Source organism: Lissotriton helveticus, chromosome 4_1 (assembly GCF_964261635.1).
Source record: "Lissotriton helveticus chromosome 4_1, aLisHel1.1, whole genome shotgun sequence".
Lineage (NCBI taxonomy): Eukaryota > Metazoa > Chordata > Amphibia > Caudata > Salamandridae > Lissotriton > Lissotriton helveticus.
The window spans coordinates 2,030,898,198-2,030,911,516 of NC_136063.1; the positions used below are offsets into that span (position 1 = coordinate 2,030,898,198).

Sequence of the window (13,319 nt, forward strand, 5' to 3'; positions counted from 1 at the left end):
ACATACACACACGCAAGCCCCACGCACACCCCCACACACACGCACACACCCCCCCCCGCACAACTTCACAAGAACTGTTTTCAGTAAAGCACCTTATGTTGCAGTTGTTCCTGCTGCAATGAAATGTTTCCAGTACAGTGTTTCACTACTTATTAGAAATCAGCGTGTGCTATTTCATACACCAAATTTATAAAATGTAAGAAAATCAACCACGGAGTGTTTTCTGTTCCCTTGGTGCCATATTTCTCAAGGTGAAGGGATGTGGACACTGTTTGACCCTACTCGTGTTTTTGGATTTCATTCCAGGCGCAGGTAATTAAATAATTTCTCATCATTTACTTAAAAAGATCGACTTGTCTTGATATCTTTTTTGTTTCATAAAAGCTGGCCTTGCAGGACTCCCAAACATTTCTCTTCATGTGGCTGTTTTAGATTTATGGATAGCACACTGTATCTTGTTTGGTTCCCCAAGTGCTCTTTCAATTCTATTCATTTCCTCGGGTGCTGTCTTACACCTCCCTCAGCTTTACCTAAATGTAGCCTTCACGAGTGACTGCTTCAGACTCAGTCATCATTTGCGTTCACGCCACTGCTCTTCAATGTGCATTCGCCATGACAGTCAGTGCCTGTTATCTTCAAAACACACGGTTTCTGCCCAAAGTGCAATGTACACAGGAATTTCTTGTCCACTTCTTACCTTTTTCAAAGCCCTGCTGCAGAAGACTATTCAAAAATCTACTCTATTGAAATATATATGAGGATTAAAAAAAAATCCTTTGTTGAAAAGCAAGGCACAAGCTTTATTTATGACTGCGAAAAGTGTTAGATATAACCACAGGACAATCTTCCGGCTGCCACTCATCCAATACCATCTGCACTGTATGGATCTCTTCAGAGTGTGGGTGTGAACCACGTCATCTCGTGCCTTCCAAATGATTCTGACACATGTGGCGCCCTGATTAGTGTCGCATTCCGAGAGAGGGATGAGAGGTGTTGCACACATTCGTCCCGTTGGCGCACCATTCATATTTGCTTCCTTAGACATACTCACTGGCAGCAGCTTTTTAATTGCACTGCCGATAGCTTCTGGAGTGTAAAACAAGGACACATCATGTTGCTGCAAGTGGCATACAATGTGAAGTTACGAGCCTAATTAAGTGTTAACTTCGCGGCCCAGGTGCCAATGCAGTCTGAATGATTGGAAGGAAAGTGCTACTGCACCGGAGTCTTAATAAAGCGGTTTCAAAAATTACATATTAGGAAGCAGTGCGAAATATTGTTAACTTATAAGCAGGACTCCGGTGTTATAAATTGCTGGGGTTCCACCTTTTTTCACATAACTATGGATTGCCACCAGGGGTGTAGCAAGGGGGGGCGGTCTGCCCCGGGCGGCACAAGTTTTGGGGGCAGCGGCCTTCACCCCTCTTACCTGCAGACATTGCGAGGTGGCAAACGCAGGAATAGCCAGCACTACCCCCGCTCTTACATGAGGCAGCCGCGGGGCAGCAAACACTGGGACCGCTATGGGTGGCCAAAGGTCTAGCTGCACTACTGCATGACACATAGGGCTTGATTTAGAGTTTAGTGGATGAGTTACTAAATCACAAATATGACGGATGTCCAGTCTGCTGTATTACAAGTGCATTATATTCAATGGCGTTTGTAATACGTGGACAGGATATCCGTCACATTTGTGAAGGAGTAACCAGTCTGCCGACCTCTAAATCAGGCCCATAATTTTCTTCATGCAAAGGCCACCCATCTTATTCCCAGAGCGAGTTGATTCATTCTGGACACGGAAGTCAACGGAGATGGAGCCTACCTTTTCAGGACACTGCATCATTGTTTAACATTACTGTTGAGGTGTGCTTGGTCTCTAAGCAGGCCAGTTTCTGCAATAAAATGGGCTTTCATAGAGGAAAAATCCTCCTCCTTCATAGCTTTTTCTCACATTTGAGGCAGATGCTGCTGAGCTGAGATCTTCCCATTGGTTTGCGAGAGTCTTGATTTATCATCATAACACATTGTAGAGTTCACTTACCACAGACCTTGTACAATGCTAGGGAGAACCAAAGACTAACCTCCCTTACTCTTGAGCGAGGGTGAGGGCCAGGGAGGTGAAGGCAATCACCTCAACCCCACCCAGTTCTGGGGCAAGTGTTGGGAAGCAAATTCAATCTTTCGGGATTTGTAAATTAATGGGATGGAGTGGGAATAAACCCCCACAGTTATCCCTGGACTTTATATTACATCAGTATCTTAGTTAGTGAATTTCCCAGTATGATAGCCCCATAAGTACAAACACAGTTTTGAGGTCAGTAACAGCTGTAAAAATGCTTTTACATATGTACAGAGCACAAAATGCGATTTGGTAACATGTTCTGTATCACAATTTGTGTTCAACAATTCAGTATTTATAAGGAGCATGTTTGGGGTGAACCTTACTAATACCGAATCGCAGTGGTAAGTATGAATATTTTGAGACCAAATTATGGCTGCAAAACATTCATTTTTGACTGACACCTCAAGGTTAATGGGCCTTCCCCTTTGTTAATGTAGAACCAAATATTTTTTAAGAGCAGGCAGTGGTGCAGCGGACCACTGCCTACTCTTAATAAATGAAACCTCAAAGTTTCACTTTTTCTTTGTAAACACATCCTATTTTTCAATAAGGAAAACGGGCTGCATTTGAAAAAAAAAGGTCTGATTTATTGAAAAGCAATCACAGACATGGTGGTCTGCTGACCCCAGCAGGCCACTATCTCTTTGATGGCCACGATTCCTAATGGGTCGCAAATTGCAACATAACTCATAATTATTCATGAGGTAGGTCAACTGTGACCTCATTAGGAATCGCTAAATGAAACTCAATGGGTTTCATAAATTAGGAAATCCCGAAAATTAGTAAATATGGCCCTTAGATTTTTTCTGTTGCTATTAGTCCTCAATGTCAACTTAAGTTACGCCTTAACTAATGTTTTATCACTGGAAGGGTGCAGATTTATTTATTCATTTAGCTAATTAGTTATTTATTTAAGTATGTACATAACTGTTAGACCTGGCATCTGTGTGCAGATTTCATTTTTGCTGGCTTAAGGACTCTGTGCACGTTACCACAGCTGACCAGTGCGAAATTGTAAGTGCCCTCTGTCTAAAACATAATGGTATTTGGTTTCTCCAGGATTGGCCTATTTGATTTACTATTAAGTCCCTAGAAAAGTGTACTTTGCGTGCACAGGGCCTATAATCAAATGCTACTGGTGGGTCTCCAGCACTGATTGTGCCACCCACATGAGCAGCCCTGAAAACTTGCCTCAGGCCTGCCACTGCAGAGCCTGTGTGTGTAGTTTTAAACTACCTGGTAAGTTCACCTACTTGCCAGGCCCAAACCTTCCCCTTTTTCATGTAAGGACCACCGAAGGTAGACCCTAGGTAGCCCCGTGGGTAGGGTGCAGTGTATTTAAAAGGTAGGACAAGTATGCTGGTGTTTTACATGTCCTCACTACAGCAAGGCTTATCTCTCCCATAGGTTAGCATTGGAACTGTCTTGTAACATCTTACAAGTGTATCTTCCAATTGGGAACAGCTAGAATATTGGAGTTTGGTGTCTCCGGACTCATCTTTTAGTGAAGTTGGATTTTAAATTGCAGGTCTGAAAATGGCACTTTGAGAAAGTTGGCATTTTCTTGCTTAACCATTTGTGCCTCTGCCTGCCTCTGAATACACATCTGGGTCAGGGTGACAGTTTGGCTCTTGTGTATTCACCCTAGACAGTCACAAACAAAGGGAGCTGAGGTGTGCCATGCGTATCCTGATGGCCCATCCCCAGGCTGATGGGACTTCCTGAGCTAAAGTGGTAGCAGGAGTTGACACTTGCACCAGAATAGGGATGTGCCTGTCTCCACACAAAGAACTGCCTATTCCCCTGTAGGGTGTCTGGAGCCAGGGCCAGAAAGGGCAGGGTCTTGTGCACTACAAAGACCATTCTTTGAAGTTTGTGTACTCCAAAGGCTGAATTGGGGATACATATTTTACCTCTGACACCATATACTCAGAACACTTTTGGATTGAGAACATTCTGCCAGGAAGAAAAGCAGTGTTGCTTACAGAAGGGACTGCCAATTTTCTGCTTGCTTTTTTGTGGTGGCTTGCTGCTTGCTGCTTCTGTCCTGGAAGTGAGAGGAGTGGACTTTGCTCTCAACATCCTGCTTTCAAAGGTTCTCCAAGGACTTGAGTTGAGCTTGCCTCCTATTGGAATTCTCAGGCCCATCAAACACTTCACCTGCAGCACCTGGGCTCCTCTGTTGAGAGCCCTTGACTGCCAAGTGGTGCCAGTCCCAGTTATGGGCCCTTGGAAGTGAGTTTGGTGCGCTAATCAAGAAGAAACCCATACATCAACTTTGAGTGTGATTTTGGAGCCTGTGCTGCTCTTTGACACCATGCAGCTCCCTGCAGTGGAGCCATGGTCCCCGCTCAATGCAACACGAGACTTGCAATGCAGTCCCCGATGCCGCTGAAGCTTCTCCAAAAAACTGCCACAGAAGGAGTCCTGAGTACTGTGCCAGTGAATTCCATGGCGTACAACTCAGACTCTGACTCTGCTGCCGCACCAATGGCCCAGTGGTGTGACATTGACACCGCAAAACTGACACCTCGTGGCTTTACCCTCGACACTTCATCAACCCCACACTGCCAGCACAACCACTGCTGCATCACCTCCCCCGTGCCTTGCAACGTCTTTGGTGTCAACAGCTCAATGACTCTGCACCGCCTCTAGTAATCGATGTCTTGTTGCTTCATTGATGTTTCGCCTCCATTGTACAATGCACCATTCCAAGCACCGACGTGCCAAAGGAGTGCATTGACCGTAAAGAACAGATACCGCACAACCCTCAGCGATGACTAACCTCCCCGGCGCCTTGCAACATCTTTGTTCCAAATTACTATAACTGGTGTCAGTAGTAGTACGACTCTATAGCTGCTGGCCCGCGTCTCCATCACGGTTGCCCCCAAATCTTTGTATTCGACTCTGTCACGCTTGTCGTTATAGCCGCAGCCAAAGCTGTTGTGTTTTTAAGTGCTGGAACTGCATTTAATATTGAAAAATGTGTATCTTGAGTTGTGTATTTTGGATTTTTGACATTTTTTTCTTGTTTTATTCAGGTATATATTGGCTATTTTTATAAACTGGTGTGGAGTACTTTTGTGGTGTTTTAATTGTGTTACTATGTGAGTGTGTGTGTGTGTGTGCAAATACGCATTGCCTCTGGGGATAAGCCTGACTGCTCTTGCCAAGCTAAAATTGGGGTGATCATTGGTTATTCTCAAGGTGTACCTTACTAACCCTGACTAGAGTGAGGGTCCCTTCTTGGACAGGGTGCAAACCACTACAAACTAGAGAATCCATTTCTACCAATAACAGTTTTATATAGAGAATGGGCACTGAGAGGTAGACCTGCATGTCTCACTCACTTCAAACATTGTTAAAATGTATTGAGTGTGCTATCCACCAATGTCTACCTCCTAAAACAAGGTCTGCTTGTGCACAGCTTGGGTAAGTGGCTCATGGTTGACTGCACATAAACCTGCGCTCTCACACATTTGCACACATGTTCAGGCAGAGCAAATGGGATTACCATCCAGTAGGGTATCTGTGCACAGGTAGCCTGTTGCAGAAGAGACACTTCAAGGATTTGTGCTAACTGGTGTAGGTCTTATGAGTGGGCATTAATATCATGAGTATACACATTTTTTGTGCTTTACTGAAGTAGGTAGAGTGCTTATTAAACACCATGGGTAAAATCAGCACCAAAGCACATTTTCGCCATGGTTAGGCATAGAGAAGAGCGGGTCTCTCTAATCGATGGAAAGTCAGGATGCCAAATCAAAATCTGACATTAATGTCCACATATTTTCACTCTTTATAGCACTTCAAGGTGTATCATTTTTCTTCGACTCAGTTCCAAATTAGATTTTGACCTTTGGGGATCAAACTGCTGGGCCAAGTCAGATACTCTGCCAACAAGCTGGCGGATCAAAGGCCTCCACCAACAATAGAACCTTTAGACAGTAATTAGGCCTGGTCTTGGGAGATGAGAGGCTGGAATCTGCATGTGTTAATTATTATTTTCACTGCAGCTGCACTGGGAAGGCCCAACCCCACAAAAACAATGGAGGGTAGCCTATATTTATATCCAGTCACAGGAGGGCCTCCCCTTTGGTGTTTTGGAGGGAAGAGACTTGGCAGGTAGAGCATTTTGGAACAGGACTTACGCTCTCGGTGAAGATCATTCAACAGACCCCTTAACAACCTCATCTGGGAAATTCCTAAAATGCTGTGCAAGATAGGTGGAGCAGGAGTGAAGTGAGATGTTACACTGGGATTAGGCAAACATGCCTTCTATCTAGCACCTGCCACCCCCACTTAAAATCCCTTGCACAAGAAAGAGCGCTTTAGAGTTGTCTGGACCTGGGAGAAGTGACACCAGTAGGAATTCCCAGCTGAAAGGGAGACGATACCTGACCCCTACAATAAGGATAGATTTAAGGACTTCTGACATCAGTTGACAGTTAGGACTAGGCTTTGTTTGTCAGGGCCCAATAGTGTTGGCTCCCATGCAACCTCGCAGACACAGTAGACGGGTGGACCTGTTGGGGGAGGTGTAGGGGGAGGATCCTGAGGATTCCACTCAGTCTTCTGTGATCTGGTCCTTCAGGTGTGTGACCTCCAGGCGCACCCAAACCAACGGACCACGCACGCAACCTGGGCTTCATCCTGTACTCCTCCCTTCTTGCTTCAACATCCTACGCATGCTACGCAAGATCTTCCAGTGGATCCCCACCGAAACCAGGAAGACGGTCACCCAGGCCCTCGTCACCAGCCGACTGGACTACGGCAACTCCCTCTACGCCGGGACCACAACCAAACTCCAGAACAAACTCCAGCTCATCCAGAACGCCTCAGCACGACTCATCATGGACATCCCCCGACGCGCAGCCACATCACCGGACACCTGAGAGACCTGCACTGGCTCCCCGTCAGCAAGAGAATCACGTTCCGACTCCTCACCCACACACACAAAGCTCTCCACAACCAAGGCCCCAGATACCTCAACGACCGCCTGACCTTCTACACCCCCACCCGCCAACTACGATCGACCAGCCACGCCCTCGCTGTCGTTCCCCGCATCCGAAGAGCCACAACGGGAGGAAGATCCTTCTCCTACCTGGCTGTCAAGACGTGGAACTCCCTCCCCATCCACCTCCGCCTGACCCAAGACCACCTCTCCTTCAGGAAGCAACTCACGACCTGGCTGTTCGAACAGTAGAGGACCCCCCCCCCCAAGCGCCTTGAGACCCTCCGGGTGAGTAGCGCGCTATACAAATGCTTTGATTGATTGATTGGGAGGTCCTGACTTCCACCCACCCAGGTGCTCTGCAAGCGGCCAAAGGAGGCCATGGGACTGGAAAGGGCAAGTAGGGAGGGCACGCTATCTTGGGGCCTGTGAATATTGCTGATGAAGGGCCCAGGCCCAGGATCATTGGGTGTCCTGACAGGAGACTTGTCTGGTACGAGGAGGTGAGAACCGAAAAATGTCAGGCTTCCCAAGAATTGCAAACTGTAGAGGCCAGCAGGCCTGAAGAAACCAACCTTGATGGCTGGAGCACACCACCACGAGCAAAACACAACTTGTCCTATGCTGTGAGTCAATACAGATATTAATTAATTCCATTCTAAGATTGCAGCACCCTAAATAATTTTAATTATACTGAATTTTTCTATTAAGACATATTTCTGCTTTTATAAATGTGGTGACACTCTGATAACCATACCCCATTATATTGTATATTGTATATTGTATATGTGGGGTATTGTGCTTAAAGGATTCAGGACACCCTAATGGTGGAAACTATTAGGAGGGTGTCACTGCAGGTATTTCCTTCTGACATCATGTATATATTTGAAATATTGAGTAGTGTAAATATGTAGCCAAATAAAGTACTTTTCATTTTGTTTAAGGTAACAGCACTGACTCGACCTGATTTATTGGTTGTTTTTGTGTTGCATGCCTGCTAACAGGAGTAGGCCTTGGACTGCTCTGCCTGCTACCCTGAGAGAGCTAAGTGCTACACATGGGTACTTGTTTCCCAGTAAACAGAAGGTTGCAGACGTATTGCTTAAGAAGGAATCACATCCTTTCCAGCTAATAGCCCACTTTTTTACAGTGCACTTTCCAAATGTAACCGCAAAAGCGATTGACGGTCTGACAATGAATACCAAACAAACAAATGAGTGGAAAGCATGGAGAAGAATTATGGAATGGTGAGATGATTGATGGAGTGGAGAGCTTTGGAAGTGGCGAATGAGATAGAAGGGGAGGTAGCCACAGGGTTGCAGAATAGTATCAAAGGACTCCTTCTTTTCTATCACACAGTTACCTATAGGTATCTATTTCATTCACCTGATAGCTAGAAACATATTTCCTTTCCTTTCCTTTTTGGTTTTCATTTTATATCAGTATGGATATATCCTTAACAAAAGAAAACAGACCTACAATATAAATGAATTAAGTGAACATATAATAACCATTGTTTAAAATGTATGAGGCATTTCAAGAAGTTATTATTTGAACTCAAAGAGGATAGTAGCTAAATATTATCCAAGTTGTGCACACCTACACCACCATCTTCCAGATTTAGGAGTTCTAAGTCCTATGAATGTTGACACCCACCTATAACATTTACATTTCCCATGACAACAGATTCATTATACTCTTGACAATAACACTGAGCAACAGCATCTGCCTTTTGCTAGTAAGTGGGGGGAGGGGGAGAACTCAATTCCCTTAAATTGGCTTGAGGCAAACAAAGAAATGTGGATGCAATAATAAACATACCAGAAAGTATTGCACATGGATTCTGCAAAATAGGAGCTAGTTAGCATACCTCTTCCACCCAACAAAAGGTGACCATACAGTGAATAATTGTAATAATGGGGACCATGTTTAAGAAGACAATACCTACAGTCTAAACTGGCACCATCAGATGCACAAATGGCCATTTTATAAATTAGCAAAAGCAGTGTACAACACATCAGTGTCACTCTTACGATTATTACACATAATTTTTGTTAAACACTACATGCACTATAATACCATGCTTCATGAACATTCCCTCCTACCCTATCACATTGCAATAAAATATCTGTATATGCTGTTAGCCTTATTCAAAATAATTGGTTTGGATTTGTGTGTTCAATGCACAATATGAATGTTAAAGAGCCATGTCTGCTTAATTCTTAGTAATGTCATACACACCTTATAGACTTGTCCATATGTCCCATTTCCGACCACTTCCACCAGCTCAAATATTCCTGCTGGGTCCTGAAAGGTAAAACAGGTACTTGAAGTAGAAGCACTATGCAAATTAGATTCCTTTTTTCACTCTAGAAAGTTAGTTGTTAGATTCATAGATGCTATAGGGATAGAATACATAGGAGCCTGTCATCCTTGTATAAAAGCAAGTATCTAATTTTCATATTATAGATGACTTGTGATGCGCGTAGTCACTTGTAATAAAGAAATGATGTAGGCACTCAACTGTAACAACTTATTACAGTTGAGTTCTGGTGTCACAATGCCCGCTGTCAGAGCCAGCAGCTGAGAGGAAAGGCAGGTCACAGAGGATAATTAAAGCTGCACTTAAAAAAAATGGAAACAAAACATGTCTTTTCCTTCTTCTGCTCTGTCTATCTAGATGAATAATGAAAAGCTGAAGGAGCTATTTATGATGACATTTTTTTTCCATTTATAGGAAAGACGATATCCCTCTGCTTGTTTCTATGCATTATGAAGTATATATTTTTCTTGTAAATCCTCCTTGTGTGAAACTGATTCTAATATCTATTTGCAAAAATCACACTGCTTACGAAGTGTTTAATATTGCACTAGAGGCTCTTATTGTGTTCTTCATGTTTACAAAGATTCTATCTCTTTTATATGAAAGAGAACCACATCAGGGATGAAAGTGGTTATGATGTGGCCACCTTTATAAGGAATAAGGTACCCCTGTTGTATATTATAAGAATATTGTAAGTCACCTAGAAGTTCCAAGACCTGATGAAGAAATTCAATCTTCAAACTAGTCATGGAACTCCCTGGCCACTTGCAATATCCTTATACTGTATGGCAGGTCTTACTTAATACCTTATATTTTTAAAAAAAATGCAACCAAGAGCCGCATTTGGATGGAGATAACAAACAGAATCCTGCAAAACTGACAGATTCCCAGACAGCCTCATTCTCTGTTTCCTGCCTCATTATTTAGAACTGGGGAAACTGCTGAGTTCTCAATAGTAGAGCATCAGTTTGCATCTCAGTCAGAAACCCCTTTCTGGTGGTCTGTTCACCAGAATGCCACTTGCTGAGCAGTGCTGTAAGGCATGTACTAATTACAGCAGGTCTTCCCCTGTAGCTTTGGAGGAACTCGAAAATCTGCTTACCTCCCACACAGATCTGGGCACAAATTCTGAACATAACCGAATATACAAGTGACCATTCAGTATAGAATAAAAAAAACTATACTGTTCCAGCCAAATCGACAATGCAAAGTGTGCCAAAAAAGAATTATATAAAATAGCCCAGAATTTCCCAAGTCAAAATGCAAAAAGCTACAAATCCCATATCCCTAGATTTTTGTGATAAACTGTCATATCATTACAAAACTAAAACAAGAATGTTGAAGTCCTTCTTAAACAGCAAAATACCAACAGCCTCAACAAGTCATTTGCAACAAAACCCTCCAGGGAACGGCAAACACAGTCTCCACGCTCCGTCAAAGCACTATTACTGAATGAACTTCTAAATCCTGTCAAAGCAAGGTAGCTGTCTGCCCCTCCCACACTTGTCCATCTCAAATCTTCAAAAACATTCTTTTAACAACTCCAGTGGCAAACCCAATAAGACCATTTATGAACAATTCAGTAGTGACCACTTCCCCAAAATACTTAAAAAAGCCACACATATGCTCTTTCTTGAAAATAAATCTAACCAGAACAATCAAGACTCCAAAAACTACAAACCCATAGCAAACAGACAGTTGCTGGACAAGCTTATAGAAAGAGCAGGCTTTGCCTGAAAGTCACAATTCATTTAAGATAATTCTATACTTTCAGAATTCCAAACTGCATTCCGTCCAGGAAGGCACATTGAATCAGCCCTAATCACAACCTGTGATGACCTTAAAAACACAGTTGACCAAAATGGGGCTGCTGCTCCTCTTCTTTTGGTCATTTTGGCTGCCTTTGACACAATGGATAATGACACTGTAATCCAAATACTCGAGAAAGTTGGAATAGTGGGCATTGCTCTTACTTGGATCACATCATACCTATACAATAGAGCAAATGTTATCCATACTTCTTTATATTCTTCTACACCATACAGCATTAAAGCAGGAGTCCCTTAAGGCTCAATCATCTCACCCATGCTTTCCCACATCCATGTGAAATACTTACTGTATCTGATTAAAGATTTCAAATTAATCTGCTAAAATTACACAGATGACTTGCAGATACTTCTGAAATCGGAAAGCCCAAAGGGCGTTGAAACTTCCAAAATATACAGTTTGCCGATGGGCTGTTGACCAATGGATGACATCAAGCCACCTCAAACTGAATGCGTGCAAAACTGAAATACTCATCTATGGTGACAGGAAAACGTATGACCTTCTCTGTGCCTGGTATGATGATAGGACCACTGCCAACGTTATCTAAGGAGGTAAGAATCCTCAGGATTGCCATGGATGCTGAGCTGTCAATGAATGCCCAAGTGGATAAGGTAACCAAATAATGCTTTCTTACAATGAAAACACTGCAACACATCTTCATGCACCTAGGATTCCCCCGCAAGGTTCAAGCTACCATCCCTCTTGTCCTATGAAAACTGGATTGCTCTAATGTCTGTATCATGGCTCTCCTTTATCAACTATTAAAAGATTACAGAGAATTAAGAACACTGCTGCAAGATTACTCCAACATGTAAAGCCACAAGCACACACATTGTCTGCCTTGAGGTCCCTGCACTGGTTACAAGTTGCCAGAAGATCCACCTTCAAGCTGCTTTTTATCACCCACAAATCAATACCTGGCAAAGGACCACTCTTCATCAGGAAGAAAATCACTAAATACATACAACAACAAAATTGCTCCACTCCCCAAAATTCCTACATACAAGAAAAAAAAACGGGTTGAAAATCTTTCTCTGTTCAAGCTGCCAAACTATGGAATTCACTACCCACAAACTGAGATCCACTGACAACCAATTCAGCTTCAGACGATTATTCAAGAGATGGCTCTTACCCACATAACCACTATATTTACAACAAAACAGTGTACCTAAACAGTATGTACAAGACATTAAAATCTATGCTGTATGTTTTGTGTGTATGTCTGTATGTGTGTCTGTGTATGTGTGTATACATATATATATATGTGTGTGTGTGCATATGTCTGTGTATATGCATACAGACGTGTGCATGCATGCATGTATCTGTATGGAACATGCATACATGGCTACATCCAAAATCCTCGTCTGCTTAAATCTCCTCCATGGAGAAAAACGAGCATAGACCCAGGTTTTGTGCAATTATTATTTATTTCACACAAACAAAAGTCCGCCATGATGCGTTTCAGCCGACTGCCGGCCTTGATCACATGTCTACATCCCTTCACGCATACATACATATTTATCTACAGAAATATCACTATGGGTATGTGCATATAGGCATTTATGGATATATATGGACCTATATTTCCTGCAGGAATGGCGCTGTAATCTGTATGTGTATGGATTTACATATGAATTGTATGCAGATACATCAGGATCTATTCCATGTACATCAATATTAATAAGTATAATGCTTAAATGTGTGCATGTCATATCACTATATACATAGCTAGATCTAAATGTGTGGGTGTGTCTGTAAACACACTTTAAATTAACCTGTGCTCACCCTCTGGTACCATAGCACAGACCAGGCAGGTTTAATCAAGAGACAATGTTTAAAGTATTTGTGCAACATAACAACAGTAAAATAGTCAAAACACCACAGGAAAAACTCCACCCATGTGTAAAAACTATAGAACATGATTTTATAAATAAAGCAAGACCAAAACTACAAAAAACAAATAAGTAGAAGTTGAGATATTAATTTTTAAAGATGAAATGCAGTGATAGCACATAGAAGCAAATATCGCATAAAGGGGTTATCTGGTCATGCCGGAACAGGACAAAGTCAAGAGTTCAGGCTGCCTGCGATGG

At 42.8% G+C, this 13,319-nt stretch overlaps 1 protein-coding gene across 2 annotated transcripts in view; it reads right to left on the reverse strand.

Moving 5' to 3' along the window:
* Nucleotides 1-13,319, reverse strand: part of NRK (Nik related kinase) — a 1,020,485-nt gene that overhangs the window by 892,427 nt on the left and 114,739 nt on the right. For both annotated transcript variants that reach the window (XM_078688671.1, XM_078688672.1), the window contains exon 2: nt 9,318-9,383. In XM_078688671.1, coding sequence (XP_078544797.1) covers nt 9,318-9,383 — 66 coding nt within the window. The remainder of the gene's footprint in view (nt 1-9,317; nt 9,384-13,319) is intronic.